Source organism: Arvicola amphibius, chromosome 6, assembly GCF_903992535.2.
Source record: "Arvicola amphibius chromosome 6, mArvAmp1.2, whole genome shotgun sequence".
Classification (NCBI taxonomy): Eukaryota; Metazoa; Chordata; class Mammalia; order Rodentia; family Cricetidae; genus Arvicola; species Arvicola amphibius.
This window is the reverse complement of record NC_052052.2, coordinates 150,797,284-150,821,246: the sequence shown is the minus strand read 5'-3', so window position 1 is coordinate 150,821,246 and position 23,963 is coordinate 150,797,284. Positions and strand designations below refer to the sequence as shown.

General features: G+C 45.3%; 2 protein-coding genes across 6 annotated transcripts in view; one reads left to right on the top strand and one right to left on the bottom strand.

Annotated features, from left to right (window-relative positions):
* Positions 1–9,457: 9,457 nt before the first annotated feature.
* Kiaa1191 (KIAA1191 ortholog) lies at positions 9,458–22,788 on the top strand. 4 transcript variants are annotated; one of them, XM_038332598.1, is made up of 9 exons: positions 9,458–9,614; positions 10,183–10,289; positions 10,514–10,600; positions 13,612–13,790; positions 16,682–16,808; positions 18,856–18,980; positions 20,989–21,095; positions 21,216–21,355; positions 21,439–22,788. In XM_038332598.1, exons 3-9 carry the CDS (start codon positions 10,573–10,575, stop codon positions 21,642–21,644), a joined length of 912 nt encoding a protein of 303 aa, XP_038188526.1. In that variant the 5' UTR covers positions 9,458–9,614; positions 10,183–10,289; positions 10,514–10,572; the 3' UTR covers positions 21,645–22,788. The 4 variants fall into 4 exon arrangements, with proteins under 4 accessions (XP_038188526.1, XP_038188523.1, XP_038188524.1 ...); XM_038332595.1 differs by having other exon boundaries at positions 21,436–22,788; XM_038332596.1 differs by having other exon boundaries at positions 9,466–9,713; positions 21,436–22,788.
* Simc1 (SUMO interacting motifs containing 1) overlaps positions 22,721–23,963 on the bottom strand; it is a 33,252-nt gene continuing 32,009 nt past the window's right edge. For both annotated transcript variants that reach the window (XM_038332593.1, XM_038332594.1), the window contains one exon: positions 22,721–23,632. In XM_038332593.1, coding sequence (XP_038188521.1) covers positions 23,382–23,632 — 251 coding nt within the window. In that variant the 3' untranslated portion in view covers positions 22,721–23,381. The remainder of the gene's footprint in view (positions 23,633–23,963) is intronic.

The following is a 23,963-nucleotide window of genomic DNA, read 5'->3' as shown; positions in this document are numbered from 1 at the left end:
CTTCTTACCAATGCACATGAAATAAAGTTAAATAAGTAATTAAAAAAAAAAGGTGGAACAGAAAAATGATTCAAGCTACAGCAGTCCCTTGGCCCTTCGCTGTGGCTGCAGGATAATGGAAAAGAGCCATTGACTCCCAATGTCCAGGTGTGCCTGCCTTCCTTGAAAGAGATCCACATTACACGCTCCTTACAACTTCTCTGTGTCCCAGACTCTGTCCTTGTTCGATTCCCTTTCCTTTTGACTATGTATCTATGCTGCTCCCCTTCTACCTTTTTTATTTTTAATTTATTATTTCTTATATGCTTTAGTGTGAAGATGTCAGATCCCCACTTACAGACAGATAGGTTGAGCTGTCATGTGGGTGCTGAGAATTGAACATGTGACCTCTGGAAGAGTGGCCAGAGCTCTTAATCACTGAGTCATCTTTCCAGCCCTGCTCCCCTTCTATCTTTTATTTTTCAAAAACATTTCTATAGGGCTTAGAGAGATGACTTACTGATTAAGAGTGCAGGCTGCTCTTCAGAGGACCTGAGTTCGGTTCTCAGGACCAACCGTTGCTTACAACTTTAACTCCAGTTCTAGGGGATCCAGCACCCTTATCTGTCTTCTGTGAACACCATGGACACACATGCTCATACTTCCCAGATGTACAAGCATGGAAAACACCTATACAAAACAAACAGCCGGGCGGTGCATGCCTTTAATCCCAGCACTCGGGAGGCAGAGGCAGGCTGATCTCTGTGAGTTCGAGCCAGCCTGGTCTACAAGAACTAGTTCCAGGACAGGCTCCAAAAGCTACAGAGAAACCCTGTCTCAAAAAAACCAAATAAACAAGACAAAACAATCAAACAAAAACAACACATCTCCATATCAACACCTTTGTAGGGGAGCAGTTCATGCAGCTTATTTGAGATTGATATCTGGATGCTGTGGAATAATACTTTTATACACTGTGAATATGTATTTCTCTCCTTGGTTTAATAAAGAACCAACTGGCCAGTAGCGAGGCAGGAAGAGGTTAAGCAGGAGAGGTAGACAGAAAGGATGCTGGGAAGTGTAAATGGAGACTGTGTGTTCGTTTTCTGACTGCTCAGACCCGAATAATAATAATATTAATTACAACACTGTTTGGCCAGTGACTCTAGTCTAGCACATTCCTAGAGAGCTCTTTTTTTAAATTGTATTATGCATACAGTGTTCTGCCTGCATGTATGCCCACCACATCAGATCTCATTACAGATGGTTGTGAGCCACCATGTGGTTGCTGGGAATTGAACTCAGGACCTCTAGAGGAGCAGTCAGTACTCTTAACCTCTGAGTCATCTCTTAGCCCTCCTAGCTAGCTCTTACACCTTAAATTATCCCATTTCTATCAGTCTTTGTATTGCCACAAGGCTGTGGCCTACCGGTATGGTTCCTAAGAGTCCACAACGTGTCTTTCACCTTTGGCAGCTACATGGCATCCCCTTGACTCCGCCTACTCTTTTTATATATCTCTGTTCAGATTTCCCACCTGGCTTTGCTCTCCTAAGCCATTGGCTGAAACAGCTTTATTGATCAACCAATAAAAGCAACACATATACAGAAGAACATCCCACATCAGGGAAGAAGAAAGACAGAGCTGCCAGCAAGACACAAAGGAAGTAGGAGATGATCATGCCATGCCGAAAAGAGATTCTGCCATGAGATAAAGTGTAGATTAAAAATATGGGTTAATTTATGTCTAAGAGCTAGTTAGTAACAAGCCTAAACTATCAACCGAGCATTTATAATTAATAATAACTCTCTGTGTGGTTATTTAGGAACTGGCTGGAAGGACAGAAAACTGCCTACTTCTGGAGGCAGCAGAAAGAAAGAAGAGTACAAAAAGGTTTTACTCACAGTGGTTCACAGCCTTCCTGTGACCCTCTAATACAGTTCCTCATGTTGTGGTGACCCCCAACCATAAAAATATTTTTGTTGCTACTTCACAACTGTAATTTTGCTACTATTATGAATTGTAGTGTAAATATTTGATACAGGACCCCTCTTGTGACCCACAGGTTGAGAACCACTGCTTTACTGTTTGCCTGATGGGAAAGAAGATATTTACTTTTTTTTAGGTTTAGTGTGTGAGTTTTTGCCTACTTATATGTATGCTCCCGAGTGTCTGATACCTCCCAAGGTCAGAAGAGGATGGTGCAGCTCCTGGAGCTGGAGTTAATGGATCATTGTGTTGGGTTCTGGGAACTGAATCTGTGTCCTTTGCAAGAGTGACGTGTGCCCTAAAATGCTGAGCTGCCTCTCCAGCCTCAGGAAAGAAGGCATTTCAATACATCCTTCCCTTTGGCTATTTGACTATTGACACAATGGATCCTAAGAAATTGGAATTTACCCCACTCTCCAGGAACTGAAGCAGAAGACAGAGAAGTTAAGGCAGTTAAAGTCTGGCCCCAGTAAGACCTGACTTCAGCAAGCTGTTCAGATTCTCTTCATTTGGACTGAAAATAGCCCATAGGCCAAGCAGTGGTGGTGCACACCTTCAATCCCAGCACTTGGGAGGCAGAGGCAGATGGATCTCTGTGAGTTCAAGGCCAGTCTGGTCTACCAAGCAAGGTCCAGGACAGCTAGGATTGTTACACAGAGAAACCCTGTCTTGAAAACTAAAAAAAGAAAGTAGCCCATGGATCAAAGCCCCTCTACTTGATGACCTTTAGGTAATCATGAGAGAGCTCTGGTGCTGGGTGGGGGTGGGATCATCATTTTGTACATGGGGAAAAGACAAGTTATCTTTTTACCTCTTATCCACTATTGTTTACTTTGTTCTGTAATCGTTTTTAAACACCCAACCCTTGCCACTTGAACCGTGCCCCCTCATGAAACCCCTTCAACTTTGATGAAAGTTTCTTTCTTTAAAAAAAAAAAATTACAGCCGGGCGGTGGTGGCGCACGCCTTTAATCCCAGCACTCGGGAGGCAGAGGCAGGCGGATCTCTGAGTTCGAGACCAGCCTGGTCTACAAGAGCTAGTTCCAGGACAGGCTCTCGAAACTACAGGGAAACCCTGTCTCGAAAAACCAAAAAAAAAAAAAAAAAATTACGGGGGCAGGAAAGATGACTGAGCAGTTAAGTGCACTAGTTGCTCTTCCAGAGGACACAGGTTCAATTCCCAGCACCCCACGGCATTCATAACTGCCTGTAACTCCAGTTTCAGGGATCCAACACACAGACATACATGCAGGCAAAACATGAATGATTATGAAATAAAAATAAATAATTTTAAAAAATTATCACATTTATTTTTAAATTTTATTTTATGTATGTTTTGTTGACATGCATATCTGTATATCACATGCATGCCTGGTGTCTGCAAAAAGCAGAACAGGGTATGGGAACTGGAGTTACAGAGAACTGTGAACTGCCGTGTGGACGCATCACTGGATACTGAACCCACGTTCTCTGGAAAAGGACTTCTAACTCAGAGCCATCTCTCTAGTCCTCTATTTCTCGTTCTAATAGGTGATGTTAAAGCACATGCCTTTGACTCATTCCTCCTCTGCAGGCCAATCCTGGAGTCAGCAGCTTACAGCTGTAATCACTGCAGCCGCCCCTGCCCTGGAACCCAGTCTCATATCCAGAGAAGGAAAGGTTGAAACTCCATGCTAAAAGCTTGTAACCTTTCAGACGCCTCAGAGGGGATTCTGTAGCCAAAATGAGGGCTCACTGATGGGTGGGACTGTACCTTGACCAGACTGTTTGCCCTTTTCTCTTTGTTTTTTTTTTAGACTCAGGGTCTTACTCTAAAGCCTTGGTTGGTCTGGAGCTTGCTCTGTAAACCAGGCTCTTCTCTTCTCAAACTCACAAAGATATTCCTGCCTCTGCCTCCTTGGTGCTGGGATTAAAGACATGTACCATCAAGCATGCCAGCTTGCCTATTATTTAAACAAACATCTTTCCAGGACCTGAAGATGCACTCCAGAGGGTCATTATAAAGACCTGGACAGGGTTCTTCCAGAGGTCCTGAGTTCAATTCCCAGCAACCACATGGTGGCTCACAGCCATCTGTAATAGGGTCTGCTGTCCTCTTCTGGAATGTAGGAAGACATGGAAACTAACACTGTATACAAAATAAATAAATAAATATTAAAAAAAATAAAGAGGGGCTGAGAGATGGCTCAGCGGTTAAGAGCATTGCCTGCTCTTCCAAAGGTCCTGAGTTCAATTCCCGGCAACCACATGGTGGCTCACAGCCATCTGTAATGGGGTCTGCTGCCCTCTTCTGGCCTGTAGGCATACACGCAGACAGAATACTGCATACACAATAAATAAATAAATAAATAAATAAATAAATAAATATTTAAAAAAATAAAAACCTGGAGTAGCCGGATGGTGGTGCATGCCTTTAATACCAGTGCTTGGGAGGCAGGAGGATCGCTGTGAGTTCGAGGCCAGCCTTATCTACAAGTTCTAGTTCCAAGATAGGCTCCAAAGCTACAGAGAAACCCTGTCTCAAAAAAACAAAGAAAGAAAGAAAGACCTGGAGTTATGAAGGTTTGTAAGATGCCATGTGGGTGCTAGAAACCAAACCTGGGTCCACTGCAAGAGTAGCAGGTACTCCACTGAGCCACTTCTCCAGTCCCCTGAACTACCTTTTAAAAAAAATCATTGGAACTTACTATGTAGATCAGATTGACCTCAAATCACAAAGATCCTCCTTCCTCTGCTGCAATTAAAACTGTATGCAATCTTTAATGAGCTTGTCTGGCAAAAAACAAAACAAAATAAAACAAAAACAAACCCCCCCCCCCAACAACAACAACAACAACAACAACAACAACAACAAAGAACCCCAAAACAAAACAAAACAAAAAAAATCAACGTTAGAGCCGGGCGGTGGTGGCGCACGCCTTTAATCCCAGCACTCGGGAGGCAGAGGCAGGCGGATCTCTGAGTTCGAGACCAGCCTGGTCTACAAGAGCTAGATCCAGGACAGGCTCTAGAAACTACAGGGAAACCCTGTCTCGAAAAACAAACAAACAAAAAAACCAAACAAACAAAAAAAAATCAACGTTATATTTTAGCTGGATGTGGTAGGGCTCGTCTTCAACCCTATCCTTGGAAAATTGCTATAAGCTGGAGGCCACCCTGGTCTACACAGTGAGACCCTGCCTCAAGACAAAAAAATTACATTTTATTGAGTTATTTTATATTTGTGTGGGTGCACATGTGGTCAAAGGATAACTTGCAGGAAAGTTTTCCTTTCTTTGATGAGGGTCCTGGGGATCAAACCCAGGTCCTCTGGAAGAGCAGCCAGTGTGCCTAACTGCTGAGCCATCTCTCCAGCCCCTCATCTGCTATTTCTTTTTTTGTTTGTTTGTTTTAAAAATTTTCTTATTTTATGTATATGTGTGCTCTGTCTACATGGACAACTTTGTGCCAGAAGAGGGCACCAGATCTCATTACAGATGGTTGTGAGCCATCACCATGTAGTTGCTGGGAATTGAACTCAACACCTCTGGAAAAGCAGCCAGTGCTCTTAACCTCTGAGCCATCTCTCCAGTCCCATCAGCTATTTCTGTAGGTAAGCATGTTAACCACTCTTGGAAAACTAAGCATAGAGATAAGTAATTTTCTTAAATCTGCATTCAGCCTAGATTCCAGGAACAGACAGTCCCTATATCAGAGAAATTAGCATGGCTGCACAGTTGCTCCCTGCAGCTTCAGCAGCCCAGTCCTGAAAAGTAGCCTCTTTGACCAGGCAACATGGTGTCTTTTGGTCCATCTTGTAGAACCAGACCTAAGATAATAATCAGCCAGATAACACCCTGATCAAGATTACCCAGTTATGAATGCTCTTATTTATTTTCCTTAAAAAGATTTGTTTTGCAGGGCTGGAGAATGGCTCACCATTAAGAACATTTATTTGATGCTCTTTCCAGTTATCCCAGTTTGACTACCTGCACCTAGAAGTGGCTTACAGTTGTCTGTAACTCCAGTTTCAGGGATTCCAGTGTCCTCTTCTGGCCTCCATGGGTACCAGGCACACATATGGTGCAAAGACATACATGAGGGCCAAGCATTAATACATATAAAATAAAACAAATAAAATTTTAAAATATTACGCTAGGAGTTAGTGACACATGCCTTTAATCCCAGCACTTGGGAGGCAGAGACAGGCAGGTCTCTGTGAGTTTGAGGTCACCCTGGTCTACAGAGTGAGTTCCAGAACAGCCAAGGCTACACTGAGAAACCCTGTCTCAAAACAAAACAAAACATGGAGGTTGGAGATGACTCTGTGATTAAGAGCACTGGTTTGTCAGGTGCCTTTCTGCATAGTCTTGGGTCAGCATGTAACTACTGCCCAGTGGGTTTTCTTGGGGTAAGGTCCTGTGGAAATAGATTCTAAATAGGGAAGAATCAGATATTCATGGGAGAGTGTAGGAATTTGTGCAGCTTTCAAGCTCTTTTCTGATGTAGGATGTCCTTCTGTATATGTGTTGCTTTATCGGTTGCTGAAAAAAAGCTCTTTTGACCAATGGCTTAGCAGAGTAAAGCAAGAGAGGTGCCATGTAGCTGCAGAAGGAGAAGGACATGCCAGGGTCTTAGGATCCTTACTGGTAGGCCACAGCCTTGTGCTGATACACAGATTGATAGAAATGGGTTAACTTAAGATGTAAGACATAGCTAGGAATACAATAGAGTCATTGGTAAAACAGTGTTGTAATTAATATAGTTTCTGTGTGATTATTCAGGTCTGAGCAGTTGGGAAATGCACAAGCAAGTCTCTGCTTACAAATAGCACCCAACATGGGGGCACAAACCCATGGCCCTGAGAGTACACTGATCTCTCTCTCATATTGTTGATCCTTTGGCCAGTTTTTAGTTTTATTTTGTCAGTCACACATGCAACAGCTGTGATTTTTCTCTGGAAATTCTGTTCTTTCTTAAATATTTTCCCCTAAGAATCAGCAGTGGGCTAATGCTTCTCAAATCTCTTATCTGGAATTACTAAGTACAGTGCCTAATCCTGGGAACTTTTCTGACTCAATAGAGACAGGTACATATGGAAAAACAACACTTGGAATATTGACCGTGCCTCACAGTTCTGTAAAGGAGAATAGGGCACACACAGAATGGGGGGGGGGAACCCTCAGGAATACACACAATGCCCTTCCAGAGGACCCAGGTTCAATTCCCAGCACTTCAATGGCACCTCACAACTGCTTGTACTCCAGTTCCAGGGGATCCAGTGTCCCCTATGGCCTCTTGGGACACCAGAGACTCATGTGCCACACATACATACATGCAGACACTCACACATACAAGTAAATAAAAATAAAGCTGGGTGTGATGGTGCATTTCTTTAACCCAGCAGCTGGGAGTCAAAAGCGGACACATCTCTGAGTTGGAGGCCAGCTTAGTATACACAGAGAGTTCTAGGCCAGCCAGGGCCTGTCTTAGAAAAATGTTTGTAAAATTAAAAAAAATTATGCTTATGTATATATGGATATGTGCACATGAATGCAGGTGCCTGCTATCCAGATGAGGACAGCAGATCCTCTGGAGCTGGAGTTTGCAGGTGGTAATCAGCCTGATGTGGGTGCTGGGAACAAAACTCGGTCCTCTGCAGCAAGAGAGCGGTATACTCTGAGCTGCTTTATCTCCAGCCTGTTTGATATTAAAATCGAAAGTTCATGTCAGAGCCCCAGAGATGACCCTGGTGCTCAGACTTTGGTGAGTGGCTGCACTCAGCAGGTTTTCCTCATCTCACTACTGTCTCTTTAAACTGTGTTTGCGTGAGTGGCTGAGCTTAGATTATCGGGGTCGTGAAAGCCAGGACTTTTGCTTTAAATTTTCCTAGCAGTGTCTTTTTTTTTTTCCCCTCTCAGTATTCTGGCTGTATGTATGCCTGCAGGCCAGAAGAGGGCACTAGATGGTTGTGAGCCACCATGTGGTTGCTGGGAATTGAACTCAGGACCTTTGGAAGAGCAGGCTATGCTCTTAACCACTGAGCCATCTCTCCAGCCCTTGCTTTGAATTTCTATTGCAGTATGAACTAAACGGAACCAACACTAACTTAAGACTTTCAGTGTATGTGAGCACCAACTTATAAACCAACTTGGTACCATATACAGGACATGGCAAACATGAGCACACATGTAGACAGTGCTTAAACACCTGCAGACTACATAAAGTTGCACCAAGGGATTTTTGTAGCCTTTTATTTAGTTTTCATTTTAGGACATTTTAAAGTCCTAAAGTCTGGTGCACTCAAGGTCCTAACAGAAGGCAGGCAAAGTCAAATCCTGAACTCTGCACTTAAGATTCTGCTCCTTTCTGCCGGCCTGGCGGTGGTGGCACAGCCTTTAATCCCAGGAGTGATCTCAGTGAGTTCATAGGCCAGCCTGAGCTACAAAGGGGTTTCCAGGCCAGTCAGGCCAGGCCAGACAGGACTTAAAGAGATAAACTCTGTCTCACACAGAGAAGCCCTGTCTTGAAAAACTAACCAGCCAGCCAACCAATCAACCAACCAACCAAACAAACAAAAAGTTGGCCCTCCTTCCAACAACCATTACTGCCCCCTGAGGAGATTGCAACCTTGGACTTGGAGTAGAATTGAAGGTAGGCGTTTTCAACCTTTTCTCGGCAGCAGAGGGTTTTTTTTTTCCTTGACACCTGTATGGCTACCTCTCCAGCTCCATTTTCCTCACAGTTATTATCTATCACCTGCGCTGGGGAGGCTAGGCTGTGGTATGCTCCTGTATTTGGTCAGTTCTAGTGTGGAGCCTGCCCGTTTCAGATACTTCTGAAAGACAGTTTGCTCACTCCATTGCTTATTAGCCGAAGTGATTAACTCTATTGGATCCATTGTGTGTATGTGTGTAGTTTATGGACAGACCTCGACAAGAAAGAGAGGGCAGGAAATGGTGACCGGGTCACAAGCCCAGGGAAGTCCGTTGTGAGCTTTCTGGTTTTGATTTCAAGATATATTTACTATGCCGTCTCCATCTTCTTTTTTTAAAAAGATTGATTTTATTTTTATATGTATTATGTGTGTGGGAATGTGCGTGTGCGTGTAGTGTCCTTGGAAGCTAGAAAAGGGCGGCAGATGTCGTGGAGCTGTAGCGAGATCCCGAAAGTGGGTGCTAGAACAGACTCCGGTCCTCTACAAGCGTGGGACTTGCTCTTCAACTGCTGAACAATCTCCACCTATCTTCATTCGTTTCCCCTCCCTCCACTCACCCCACTTCCCGCCACGCTCCTGTCTCAGCCTCCAAGTGTTGGGGTTACAGGCGCAGAGGAAGGGCTGGTAACAGGCGACCCTCCCTCCGGGAACCCCGTGGGGTTTGCCTTAAGAGTCCAGCATACACAGAAAGTGATGATGATGATCCCAGATCGTGGACTACAGCTCCCAACATGCCCCGCGAACCGCCGAGTCAAGCCTCGCGCGACGTGCTGCGGTCTCGGGCTGGGCTGTGCATCGGCTGCCGGCCGGCCGGCAGTGCTCAGTCGGGAGAGTGAGTCGCGCGCTCACGATGGCTCGGCTCTGCTCAGCTCTGCAGCCTCTTGGGCCATCTGGAGCTTCGGAGCCTCTTTAGTGCCGGAGTTCGGGCCGCAGGCGGCGGGCGAGCAGGTGACGGGCCGCGACCTGGCGCTGCTGGAGGGGACCTGAACCCTGGGGCGCCGCGGCCTGGGGCCCGGGTGGGGGCCTCGAGCCCCTCGGAGATCTCCAGTGAGGCTCCGTGCACCCGCGCGCCGCGCACCCGCAGGCTTGGCCTCGAGGGGTGGGACCGAGGAAGGATCCGGCAGGGCTTTATACATCCCGGAGGCTTTGTTTTGTACCTTCTGAAGGAAAGACGTGGGCTTGGGGTCGCTGTAGGAGAGGTGAAGGGCGTGTGTCTGGCTTGCCGATACCTCGGGGCTGCGGTGAGTGGCCCCAGTGAACTTGAAGAAAAATTCGGGTCAATAATGCCTGCTGTGCAGTGCGGCGCAAGGGTTTTAAGGACAGTTTTGTGTAACAGGCGGTTACTGTTAGCCAGCGTTAGTAAGAGTGTGTTGGTCTTCGCTGCTGCTGCATAGCCCATTTCTGTCGAGGGGAGATGCTATGTAATACGGCTTGTGATGGGAATGAACGAATGTACAGGGCATCGTTTGGTGGGCTTGGGAGCGCTGTACCAACCCTGGTTGTTTATTGTTATTAGAGCCTCTGGATGGATTCTTCCTCGGAAGCTTTGCTAATTTGCAGCAGCTGGGCAATGCTCCTCATTACCATCTGTCTGTCCGCATAGTTCAGCGTCATTTCATTGTGGTAAGGTGTCTTCACTGTGTTGTCTTGTCTTTACTTTCTCCGTTGTTAAGATGAGCCGGGGGTGGACCGTTGAACTTTATCCTTTGGGGTGTGTTTGTCACACATTGGTTCTAGTGTATGTAAGTTTCAGCCTTATTAACAAGCCATAAATAGCTGAGAAGACCAGCGCTGGAGTGATCATCCGCTGTTCAGCTTAAGAAAATGCCCTTTGTTATTTTTATTAGGTGGCAGGGACTCCACTCCGAATTCTGTATAGAAAAAGCTCCTGGATTCCAGTCTTTCAATGGCTTCGAGACAACCAGAAGTGCCTGGTAAACAGAGTTCTTATTTGGTTAAGACTGTTTTGCCCTTATTGATCTAAACTTATTTTCTCCAAATCATATGTTAACACTTCCTATTTGCCACTAGGGAAGTAGTCAGATTGTAATCATTTTAATATTATCTCATTACCCTCCCAGCCATGCTCAGATCTTTACTTAGAGCCACTGCCCTTAAGTGTATGACAATACATTATACCAAAGGAGAAGAATTAACAGTATGTTTGTAGGGTGTGTCAGTGTGGATAAATTACCCTGTTTTGAGGGTGGTTAGTGTAGGACGGAGGTCTGGGCAAAAGATAGAATCACTGTTAAATCTAATTTAGTTGTAAATATGTTTGTATCAACACTTAGTGTGTTCTCTTGGTTTGTGTTATGCAGTACTGAAATCACTGCTGATTCCTCCTTGGACTGTTACCAGAAAGGAAGGCGGTTTGTAAATCAGTCTGAATCACTGAGTCTCTGATTCTCAGAAGTGTAGACGGTGTTGCCTGCCCATCTAATGTGGAGATTAAACAGTTTTTTTTTTTCTTTATTTGTTTTTTGGAGACTGGGTCTCTCTCTGTGGTTTGTAGTTCTGGCTGTTTTGGAACTCTACTTGCTTGTTTGTTTTTCAAGACAGGGTTTCTCTGTAGCTTTGTGGCCTGTCCTGGAACTAGCTCTTGTAGACCAGACTGACCTTGAGTTTGCAGAGGTCCTCCTGCCTCGCCTCCCAAATGCTGGGATTAAAGGCATGAGCCACCACCACACCATCTTAAATAAAACACATTTTGCAAATGGAGTTAAAAGTGGTTGCTAAATCTACATTTACTGCTCAAAAAGTGTTGTTGTTTGTTTGTCTTGAGACAGTCTCACTTTGTAGACCTGGCTGTCCTGAAACTCACAGAGATGCTCCTGCCTCTGCCTCCTGAGTGTGGGATTAAATGCATGTGTACCACGCCTGGTTCTTTGTAGGCACATATTTTTTAGTAGAGGTTAGTTAACTTTATTTTCATGGTTTTTATGAAGCACTGGGAAAATTCTTAAACATGGTTTTGAAATTGCTCCCCAGTTAGGTAGGTTAATGGAAGCTTCTCCATGTGTCTTAAAATCTCTTGTCTCAGCTGGGCGGTGGTGGTGCATGCCTTTAATCCCAGCACTTGGGAGGCAGAGACAGGCAGATCTCTGTGAGTTCGAGGCCAGCCTGGTCTACAAGAGCTAGTTCCAGGTCAGGCTCCAAAGCTACTGAGAAACTCTGTCTCAAAAAAAAAAACAAAAATCTTGTCTCTACCATTATGTGTGTCTTCCATTCATACTGCATTGCCATAAACTCATTGTAACCATGCGGAACTATAGTGTCGCACTCATTGGGTTAGCGCTTTGTAGCATGGACGCATGGAGTTGTGGGCACAGGTGGGAGCCCTGGCTTGACTGTCTACTGCACACTAAGCTGTGTGATGCTTGTGCCCTGTACCAGTTTCCTGGTCTGGGACATGGGAAGAGCATTTGTTTAGTGAGATTGGATACAAGGAGGGATGTTAGTGCCTGGTAATTTCTGTTTGTCTATTTTAGTTGAGATACAATGCACATCCTGTAAATTCACTTACAGTGGGTAATGTAATGGCTGGTGTGTTCTTAAGGTTTGCATCTATCAAATTAACCTACTTACAGAACATTTTCCTTCTCTCAGAAAGACTTTGTTCCCATTAGGTGTTACACCTCATTGCCCTCTCTCCCTGGCCCCTGGCAACCTCTTGGGTTTGTTATATTGGTAATAGTCACATGGTAGCTGTGGGGCTCCTTGCTGTTTAAGTGAACTTTCTGGGGTTTGGGACTAGCTGCCAGGCAGGCTACTATCTTGAAGAATATGATTATATAACAGGAAAGTATCACCTTGAAGGCAGGTTCTGGATCAGTAAACCAAACAAAGTGAACCTTGCTCTCTGCTCTGGCACAGCTGAGAGTGCCCTTGAAGCATAGTGCTTGCGTCACGGCTGTTCACTCCAGCAGCCTGTGGACAGGGCTGGCAGGATCAGGCTGGTAGTGCTGAGGAGAACGGCTATCAGTCATCAGAATACTAGAAACTGGAGGTGGTGCCAGGCTGTGAACTGCTGCTTGTAGTTTTCTTTGTGGGATAGACAAAAGGCATGGGGTTTGTCGTAGACTTGGTCAGACCTCAGCCAGCTGTTTTCTCTATGAACTGGGGCAGATCAGTTCACACTAGGGTTTAGTTTCCTCATCAGATGAGACAGGGACAGACTGTAGGTAGAGTGAGGGAGAAAAGGAGAGAAGATACCTCAGCCTTTTATGTTCCTCTTAGTCTTGTGTGTCTGAGAGTTTAGTGTACAAGTTTTGAAATGAGATAGATCTGAGTTTTGACTGGAAATCATGCTTTGAAATTGAGACTTTGCACAGGTAAATTTAAACTGAGCTTAGGGTTCTTTAGTCTTTAAAGTGGATTAGGTCCTGGTGTAGTGGTGCATGCCTGCAGTCCCAGCACTTGGGAAGAATTTTTTTTAAGATTTATTTATTTATTATGTATACAACATTCTGCCTCGATGTATGCCCGCACGCCAGAGGAGGGCGCCAGATCTCAGTACAGATGGTTGTGAGCCACCATGTGGTTGCTGGGAATTGAATTCAGGACTTCCAGAAGAGCAGCCAGTGCTCTTAACCTCTGTGCCATCTCTCCAGCCCACTTGGGAAGAATTGAGGCAGGAGGACTGACAGAATTTGAGGCCAGCTGTGCAAGTTATATAGTGAGTACCAGCCAGCCAGGACTACATAGCAAGACCCTATGAAAAAGGAGGAAAGAAAAGAGGATAGTGTTGTGGCTGTGTGGGGACTCCGGAGTGTAGTGGGTGAAGAAGGCAGTTAGCACTGCTATTACCCTCCCTTGAATGGATTGATAGCTGCCACAGACAAACTGTCCCTAAATAAATTTCATAGCTTCCTTGTCTACAGATTAACTTAGTCACTAGTATGTTGAGTTGATATCCCATATTGACAGGTGTCTCTGTTCTTAGCTCTTGCGTCCAGTGGGCCTTTAGGCAAGATGTCCCTGCCCATCGGGGTGTGCCGCCGGGCATTCAGCTATGATGATGCCCTAGAGGACCCTGCTCCCATGACTCCTCCTCCATCCGACATGGGCAGCATCCCCTGGAAGCCAGTGATTCCAGAGCGCAAGTATCAGCATCTTGACAAGGTACCTTACCCTGCTGACGACTTCTGAACTCACCCCCTTGTTCTCTTGCTCCAGAAGCCTTCAGTGAGTCTCTGTCCCCACAAGGTCAGGCAGCAATTGTTCCCTTTGTGGATCTTTTACACTTTACACTTTTTTAAAAATTCAAAGCTTGAATGTAGTATCGTTTGCATGAGAGTCTTCTGGACTCTGCTTCCCCAACTAAAAAGCCAAACTCCAGAAACTCTCAGTACCTGAGTTCTGATGAATTCTGCTTGTCTCTTTGGAGCTTCTCTGTTATCTAGCTAGAGAATTATTGGAATATTTGCATACATACAGTGAGCAAGGGGGGGAATAGGACCCAAGTCTAAATATGCTTAATTTATGTTGTATACATACTTTGCACTCATAACCTGATTACTCTTAGGTAGTCATTTTTTATGTACAAAATGAAGTTTTACACTGTGGGATGTTTTACTTCCTCTTGTGCTATCGCAGTGTTCTAAGGGCTTCAGACTTTGAGGCACTTTGAAGTGTTTAGAGTTTTGGATAGTGGTGCTCAGCCTGTATTCTGTTGCTGCATTAAGCTGAAGGTTTGGCAGAGTCCAAAAAAAAAATCCTTTAAAAGTTCTTCTTTTGTTTGTTTGTTTTTGGTTTTTTGAGACAGGATTTCTCTGTAGCTTTGGGACCTGTCCTGGAACTAGCTCTTGTAGACCAGACTGCCCTCAAACTCATAGAGATCCGCCTGCCTCTGCCTCTGGAGTGCTGGGATTAAAGGCATGCGCCACCACCACCCGGCTCTAAAAGTTGGTTTTGTGATTGGCATAAGCACAGTCTCTTGAACTCCTGCTGTGTTGTTGCTTTTCCTTTTCTGTTACACTTGCTGAACAGGGACTTCTTTCTAAGAAGCATTCCTCACTGCTCTGTGGAGAGCTCTGTAGTATCAGTTGTCTGCGGGAATCTGATCCATGTGGCTATTGAAGAGAAAATGTTCTAAAGACTGGGAAGCCAGCTGGGTGGTGGTGGCACACACCTTTAATCCCAGCACACAGAGCCAGGTGAATCTCTGTGCATTTGAGGCCAGTCTGGTCTACAGAGAGAGTTCCAGGATAGCCAGGGCGACACTGAGAAACCCTGTCTTGAAAAACAAAAGCCCCAAGCGAAAATAAAGACAGTGGTAAGAACGGCAGCAACCTGTGTGCAGACGGTCTGGAGACTTGAGGCCAGCATGAGCTTCATACAGAGGTTCCCCCCCCCCCCAAAGAAAAGACCTCAGATAACAACTACAATAAAAATCTACACAAAAACAAACTGTAGCTGTTTCCAAGGCTGGTGCAGGAGGATTGCCTGCTTGGGCTACACAGTAAATTCAAGGCAAGTCCAGGCAACTTAATGAGGTCTTGTCTTAAAACAGATGTTAAAAAATAGGCAGGGATGTACTTGGTGGTAGAGTGCAAGGCCCTGGGGGTCAAACCCTCAGCCTGGGGGTGTGCAGGGGAGACTGTTGTGTGAGCCTTTGTGCCGTGGTTCGGCGGCAGTACTTGCTGGCCCAGCCTCCTTTCCTGTTGCTCTGATAAAATGTTCTGGCAGAGGCAGCTTCAGGGAGAAAGGCTCATAAAGCTCCCATTTCAAGTACGGTTCATCCTGTGGGCAAGGGAAGGTGGAGGAGCTTGAAGGAGTGAGCTACATCTCTTTCAGAGTCAGGGAATAGAGAGGGGAGTATATGCTGATGCTCTGTTCGTTTCCCCAGCTTATACAGCCCAGGAACCCCTGCCCAGGGAATGGTGCCACCTCTAATAAAGATTGGTCTTCCCACATCAATTAAGAGAATCAAGATAACCTCTCACAGACACTCACAAAGGCTAATACTCATCTAGATGATTCTTCCTAGGTGTGCTCAAAGGCCTCTCTCTTGGTGGTTTTAGGTTCTGTCAAGTTAACACTGTTCACACTAACCATAACACTTGGGAGTTTGTTAGAAATATAATTTTTACTTAAAAATCTTATTATTTTAGAACCCAGGGCATCAAACATGCTGGGCTAGAGACAAATTCCTTTTTCTTTTGATACTGGGTCTCACTCTGTAGTCCAGGTTGGCTTTGAACTCACGGCAGTCTTTAGCCTTCAGAGTGCTGGTTCTGCAGATGGGTGTCACCATACTCTGTTTATGTGGTCCTGGAGATGGAGCCCTTGTGTCTCACCTCACAGCCTAGACCTGCCAAGTAGCCTGAAATGTATTTAGCCAGTACTCAGGTGCTGATGCGTGGAAAGCCTGAGGGAATATTCTGCTCAGGCTGAATAAGGCTCAGTGGTTGGCATATGGTCAGTACGTTGTAAGAAGTGTCTCTTCCATTTTATTTCTGTTTTCCCTGTTTGTCCTTTCTCTCCTCTGTCCCTCATTAATTTTCCCTCTGTTTTGGTAGGTATTCCATCCTTGCCTTGACCTTACTGTGTAGCCCAGACTAGAGTTGAACCCACACCCGTCCTCCTGCCTCAGCCCCTCTAGCCCTGGGATTACATGTGTGTACCACAAGACCAGTGTTGCATCTGTAGTCTTATGGGCAGACAGTCTGGAAAGTTAGGTCTCAGGGCTCCAAATTCTGACTTTCCTTGTGTGATTCCAGGCTCTTCCCCCGTTGTCACTGGACTAAGAGAGGCTTCAAATCTTTCTTCTTTTCTTGTAACTCTTCTCTTAAGAAGTAAGTTTAGGCTGGGCAGTGGTGGTGCATGCCTTTAATCCCAGCACTCAGGAGGCAGAGGCAGGCGGATCTCTGTGAGCTCGAGGCCAGCCTGGTCTACAGAGTGAGTCAGGACTAAACTGAGAAACCCTGTCTTGAAAAAAGGAAAGACAGTCAGACAGAGAAGTAGTTGAGGTGTGGCTCCTGCTCATGTGCCTTCTTACCTTTCTTGAACAGACAGAGGAAGGAGCGGCCAGTGTCTCTTCCCTTGCTGTGACTCCATCAACAGCCACTGACAGTTCAGACAAGGCCCCTGTGGTGAAGGCCAAAGCTACCCATGTCATCATGAATTCCCTGATCACAAGTAAGTGCCCTTGGGTCTCAGCAGAGGAACTGAGGGAGGGAGTGCTTGCGCCTCAGCTGCAGCTGCTCCTCAGACCTGCTTTCGTGGGGCCCCACATTCGCCTGGCTGCTGAACCTCATCGAGGAGGAAGATTTCTGCCTGTTAAGCATCTCATTGGCTTCAGTAGAGTCCTGCTGTTGCTTGATACAGATTCATTTTCCTGGACTGACCAGTATGGTCACTTAATACTAGATATGGCACCCCACTTTCTGAAATAGGGGATTTAGCTGGCAGGTCAGTGTTAAGGTTGAATAGTTCATTAGCAGGAGCTTTGGAGCCACTGCTGTTACTGGCCTAGGTGTGTTGCTAGAGAAGGTGGCACACTGGAGGGCCCTCTGGCCTTGCACTGCTGTACATGTTTATTTGGTTTTGACACAGGATCTTGCTGTGTGCTCTCACTGGCTTTAAACTCAAAGCAGTGCTCCTGCCTTAGAGTTCTTATGGCTAGTATTGCTCATGTACTACTGTACCCAGCTACTTTTAAAAAAATTTACATATGCATTTAAAAATAATTTATATATATTTTCACAAACAAATTTTGATAGTGCTGATCAAGGCCTTGAACATGATGGTCCACCAGGAGGGAGACCAGGTTTGGCGCCTCAGTTTCTTTAGCTTTTAGAATGTGTTATTGATGGTCCTAATGAGGCTTAATGAGAGCTTTTTATCTTTTTAAACTTTTTTTTTTTTACATTTTTAAAATTTATGTATATAGTGTGTGTGTGAGAGTGTTTAGAGGTGTGAGGAGGCCAGAAGGCGACATCAGATCCTCTGCAGCTAGGGTTACAGTTGTGAGCCACGCAGTATGGGTGCTGAGATCTGAGCTCGGGTCCTCTGGAAGAGGGGTAAGTGCTTTTTAACCACTGAGCCCTCTCTCCAGCTCCTCTTTTTAAACTTCTGTCACAAGTTGCCTAAGCTTCTTCCTTCTCAAGGGCTGTCCTAGTTGGTGTGGGGAGTTAATTATTCAGTGCATAGCTCTGCATGTCAGCAGTAATACGCCTCCCAGGGCTGAGGTGCACAGAACTTCTCCTTGGTTGGCCTGTATTTTCCTCTCCAGGAGGGGATCAGTGTGTCTTGGTCACTTCTGGAAAGTTGACTCAGGAAGTCAGAGTCCAGACCCTCTGTTTCTCTGTGACTGCACCACTGGGACAACAGATGTTATTTGTGTTCTGTAGCTTGACCATTCTGGGGTTAGGAGGGCACAGCTGTTGTGGCTTCCGAGGCTACCAGGCATGCTCATGGTACACAGATATACACGCAGGCAGCACACCTGTTACATAAAAAGGAAGTGGAGTGTGTAGATCCCAAAGTCTGTTGGTGTGGGAACCATTCACAGTTGCCATGCTCGTGTTTAGTGTGAAAACTTTGTATCTTAAGAAAAAATCTGTCTTAAACACACAAACAAAAAAAAAAAAAAGAAAAGAAAAATATCATCTCTTCTTGTTCATTCCATAGTGAGTGACTTGTGAAATAACAAATAATAACCAAGCTGAAAGAACATCGTTAGCTAGGGCAGGAACAGCAACAAGCAGATCATGCGAAAGAAATGTGGGGTCTGTAGACCTTGGCTAGTTTAAGGCAGGTGGCTGCGCTGTGAATCTGACTGGTTCACAGCTGGCAGGGACAGCTGGCAGGAATGTGACCTGCTTCTCTTTGGCAAAGTTTCTGTGCAAGTGCTAAGTCTCTTAGGAGCTTAGTGATTTGGGAATTCTTACTGTGTCTGGATGCCAGGGCCTCCTGGCCTATTGCTGAATGTGAGGGTGTTATGGAGTCTAAGTGAGAGGAGGTGAGGCATCCAGCGTCCCTGTCGGGCAGCTTGCTTTTTAGTATGCTGTGAGGGAAGGCTGCACCTGAGGGTCAGAATTGCCGTGCCAGGGCCTGTCTGGGGCACCCTTACTCTCATGAGTCAGTGTGGCCTCTTGCTTCTGGGAAGAACAGCAGAGAGTGCTATTGTCCTGGCTGGTTTGTGACTGGTTAGGAGCTGAGCATGACTATTCTCTCTTTTCAGAACAGACCCAGGAGAGCATCCAGCGTTTTGAGCAACAAGCAGGACTGAGAGATGCTGGCTACACACCCCACAAGGGCCTCACCACTGAGGAGACCAAGTACCTCCGAGTGGCAGAAGCACTCCATGTAAGCAACCAGTGTTGTTCATGGCTTGAAATATGGCTATGGTTTAGAAGTTTACAGCTCAGCTGTCTGGCAACTAAGAGTGACAAGATAATGGGCAAAGGGACCAGGACTGCCCTGCTAAGTTGCACTCCTGCAGATACTTTGCTTGCTTGTCTGTAAAGTGGTGTTCACATGGATCTTTAGAGAGGTCTCTTTGTACTGAATGGTGTTCTGTGACTTACGCATTCACATCATCTTGACATTGATCCTTGGAGGTAGATACTATATTCTGTTTTGTAAATAAAAAAGATACTGGAGAGATAAATCAGTCAATAAGGTGCTTGTTATGAAACATGAGGATCAACCCCTAGAAACCATGTATAAAGCTGGATATGATGGATGATCCATGCTGGCTGCCTCAGTTCTAGGGAGATAGATAGGTGTATTCCTGGAGTTTGCCTAGTCTAATCAGCTCCAGATTCCAGTGAGAGATATCTCAAAGAGCACAGTGGTGCCAGACATAGTGTGCATGGTTTTACTCCCAGCACTTGGAGGCAGATGTAGGCAGGCCTCTGTGAATTCAAGCCTGGTTTACATAGTGAGTTCCAAGACAGCCAGAGCTTACATAGTGAGACCCAGTCTCAAAATAACCCAAACCAACAAGGTAGGTGGCTTTTGAATAGTGACATAAGCTGATCTCCATATGCACTCCTACCCCGTGTGCACACCCTCTCTTCCACAGTTCATATACACACATGCATGCACTCATGCACATAAAAATAAATAAGGAAAGAAAGAAAGCAGAGCAGTAGTGGTGCATGCCTTTAATCCCAGCATTCAGGAGAGAGAGAGGCAGGCAAGCAGATCTTTGAGTTTGAGGCCAGCCTGATCTACAAAGGAGTTCCAGACCATCTTGGGCTATTGGGCTGTTATACAAAGAAACCCTATACAAAAAAAAAAAAAAAAAAAAAAAAAAAAAAAAAAAAAAAAAAAAAAAAAAAAAAAAAAAAAAAACTAAAACAAAAACAAACAAAACAAAACTACCAAAGAAACCAAAAAACTGTGTGTGTGTGTGTGTGTGTGTGTTTATTTATTTATTTTAAAGAAAAAGCTGGGCGGTGGTGGCACACGCCTTTAATCCCAGAACTCAGGAGGCAGAGGCAGGCGGATCTCTGAGTTTGAGGACAGCCAGGGCTACACAGAGAAACCTGTCTGGAAGAAAACAAAGCACAAAACAAAACCGAAGTAGCCATGGCAAGTTCCTGTGGGCATAGGGAGAACATAAAAAGCATCAGGAGATGGCGCACAGTGTGTGGAAGGGCTGCATTGTGGAATGAGCATTCCAGATAAATCTGCAGGCTAAGTTTAAAAGCCACTGCTGTGAGAAATCAGTTTTGAACTGGTGTCCATGTGAGCTTAGACAGGACTGATGCTTCTTGGGGAGTGCTCAGTTTTTGCCATTCATCTTGCCAGCTTACACAGACTGATGTGTTGAGAAAGTGAGCTTAGGTCCAGCAGAGGCATAGCCCTCATGGAGGACAGACATACCTGCTATGGAGCTTCAGCTTAGACATAGAGCTCTGACTCTCCCGGCTAGTGTACTGGCTCTATTTTAACAATGGTGTGGAGGTGGTTGGTTATGGGAGAGGAAGGAGAATGAGGTAGGTTTCTTAGCATTTCACTACAGAGGACAGACAGCAAGTCTGAGTCTTAGCTTTGAAGGCCTGAGCAGTGCGGGTTATACTGAAATACAGGAGCAGAATTGAAGGCCAGACCTAAGGAGTTTGCAGTTTGGCATCTCTTCCCCTAAATGACTTGGCTTTTTTGGACTCGTAAGTTGTAGTGTGCAGCTTGTAGCACGAGTGTGAGGTGCTGTGGAGCACAGTTCCATAGAAACATGAAGTCCATACGGTGTGGGAAAGACAGAATTCCTCCTGCCTGAAGTTAGGATGTACATCGGAGTGCATACACCGACTGCTCAGCTCTGTGTCTGCTCTCCTCTGAAAGTCTCTTCTCACTGTCTGAACAGAAACTAAAGCTGCAGAGTGGAGAGACAACAAAGGACGAGAAGCAGCCTGTATCGGCCCAGTCCACCCCGAGCAGCACCCCTCACTCCTCCCCTAAGCAGAAATCCAGGTGAGTCCTTCCTTTAGGGAAGCCAGTGCTGAGGTGGTACTGGCCTCCAGCCTGTGGAAGACACTTCTCATGATATAGGAAAAGGACATTCAGAAATACATATTTACTTCTCTGTTCCAGAGGCTGGTTCCCCTCTGGGTCTTCCACAGCTTTACCTGGCCTGAATCCTCAAACCATGGATCCTGGGAATGGAAATGACATGAACTCAGTAGACAAGTGGAGCCTCTTTGGACCACGGCCCCTGCAGAGGTCTGACTCTGGTAAGAGCTCCTTCAGAAAGAGCAGCGAGGCCCTGGCTGGTGTTATCAGCTGGGGGCTATAATCATTTGCTTTTCCTTAGCAGGTTTTGCCATCCAGGCTTACAAAGGTGCCCCGAAACCCTCTCCTATGGAGCTAATGCGTGCCCAAGCCACACGAGTAGGTGAAGATCCAGCAACCTTCAAGCCGCCTAAGATGGATATCCCAGTGGTAGAAGGGAAGAAACAACCACCTCGGATCCATAATCTCAAACCCCGTGACCTGAATGTGCTCACACCCACTGGCTTCTAGAATGCTTTCTGTCCAGGGTCTGCAGTTTTCCCTGGGCTCTGACATAGGAGTTACATAGTTAACTGGAGGCCTGAGTGACATTGTGCAGATTGTCCTTGTGTGCAACCATTTTGCACTGCTTTCAGGTTGGTGGAATATGTCAGTGGTGCTGAGTGACCTCACCCTTTTCTAATCATTTATCCTAGGGAAGGACTTTGACCCTTGCTCTCCTAGATAAATAAGTGCTGGTGTGCTTCCAAAACTAAGGCCTGGATTCCTTTTCCTTGATCAACATGAGCAGTTACAAATCATGATAGAGGTGCCCACCAACTCATCTGGACATGGCTTCCTGACATGCTTAGCCTTGTGAGTGGGCCTGGACTTGTCTGAGAGACCACACTTGGCAGGACCACAAGTTCTTTGTCTTGATTAGTCCGGTGTACACTCCTGGCCCCTGTAGTTGAAGGCCTGCTTACTTGCTGTGTCACAGAACAAACACTAGTCTCACATGGTCTCTTTTGCACTTTAACATGAAATTAATTGAACTAACTGAGTCTACTGGTTTTATACTGATGATTTCCCCTTCTACCCCACTGGGGATTGAACCTAGGGTCTTGCTCTACCAAGTTAGTTTCACCCTAGTTCCTGGATCTTAAGCTTTTTTTAGTTGTGTGTGTTTTGTTTTATGAGACAGGGTCTCACTATGTAGGCTTGGCTAGGCTGGAACTCACTCATTAGACTCAAAGAGAAGATCTACTGCCCCTTCCTCCCTGCGCTGGGATTAAAGGCATTCACCACCACACCCAGCTAAAGCTTTTGTTAAAGATGATAGGTACAATTGGATTATAGTCTTCAGGTTCACCTGAATTTGGTGTCACGTTATTTTGGTAACTTTGAGACCATTTTCCACCAAGTTAGCCTCATCTGTTGGGTAACACATCTTACTGAGGAGAGGAAGCAAGAAAACTGCTTTTCTCTCTTCTCATTGTCCACAGGTCTGCTGGTCTTGCACACTGTCACAGCTGCTTGCTAGATCATTTTAGATAGTAGTCTGTTTACATAATAACCTTCTCACAGAGAAGCTCTGGAGTCTCAGATTGTTGTAAAAATTAATTTATTTGTGTTATCTTGTATTGACAATAAAAATCTTTACTACTTTCTTAAACCCAGGTCTCTCTTGTCCATTCTGCCTGCCCAGTAGTGGAGCCGGAGCTTTGTAAACTTGGTGCCTTTTGATATAACTTTTGACATCAGATGTTTCATTAACAGGCTTTAATTTTGTTTCTTTGCCTGCTTTGTTATATTAGCTTTAATTAACTGGCCACAGAGTCATATTCATAGGCAATATGAAAAGTCTAATTAGAATGTGCTGTATTCAGGAAACACTCTTTCCAGAAATAGGCCGTTAGTACCTTGACTGATGTAACACTGATGAAGATTGTTTAGCAAAAGGGGTCTTCACATTTGAATGGAAATGTTGGACATATAGTGCATATTGTATTGCCTGTTTCAAAAGCATACATAAATAATTTAATAAAAAATATATACACCTTGTATATTTAAGCCATATTGAATAGGCTAGGATAAGGATTATAAAAAATGATACTGAGGAGTTATAAAGTTATTACAGCCTACTGATAAATAAGATAGGTTTGGTCCTATGATATTCCTAACTACTGTTCGTACTTAAGAGCTTCTAAGTAGCGGGCCACAGTCAGGAGGTATTCTTGGTACTCAGTGCTTAGAAGTCTGGCTGCCTCAGTGCTGTGGGGCAGGCTCTGTGTCGGGGTTCAAGTCCGCAGCATAGAAGAGCAGCAGCTTCAGCAAGTGCACTTTGTCTTGGAGCTGGGGGACTAGAGGTTCTCCCAGCATGTGGATCAGGCGGCTGCGGAAGGCCTCAATCTGCTTCTCCACATCCACCACCGTAATGTCATCTCCTTGCTGGGGCTTGGGCTTGATTCTTTTGATGATCAAGTCTTTCCGATCAATCACTGAACTCCGTAGGTGCTCTGTAAGAGGGAAGGAGTCAAACATCTGCTTTTTGTTCCTTGGGATTCAAAAGTTTAAATCCAACTTGGTAAGTAAGGCCTGGTGCCTGGCTACTAGGAGACGAAAGGTCATGTGAGTTACTGTGGGAACCCCATTTCTTAAGGTTTGTGTTCTTGCCTCAACACTGATGTAAAAAAAAAAAATTGCCGGGCAAGGCAGTCATGACTAAATAGACCCTGTCTCAAAAAAGGAAAAAAGAGAGCTTCTAAAAGGTATATTATTGGTGTGTATGCTGTGTGTGTGCAGGTGCCCACAGAGGCCAGAGGAGGACATCCGATTGAACTGGTATTA

Coding starts and splice junctions, on each gene's coding strand:
- Kiaa1191 (XM_038332595.1), top strand. CDS start 10,573: ATGGCTTCGAGACAACCAGAAGTGCCTG. Junction 10,601..13,611: donor GAGACAACCAGAAGTGCCTG/GTAAACAGAGTT, acceptor CTCTGTTCTTAG/CTCTTGCGTCCAGTGGGCCT. Junction 16,809..18,855: donor CATGAATTCCCTGATCACAA/GTAAGTGCCCTT, acceptor CTCTCTTTTCAG/AACAGACCCAGGAGAGCATC.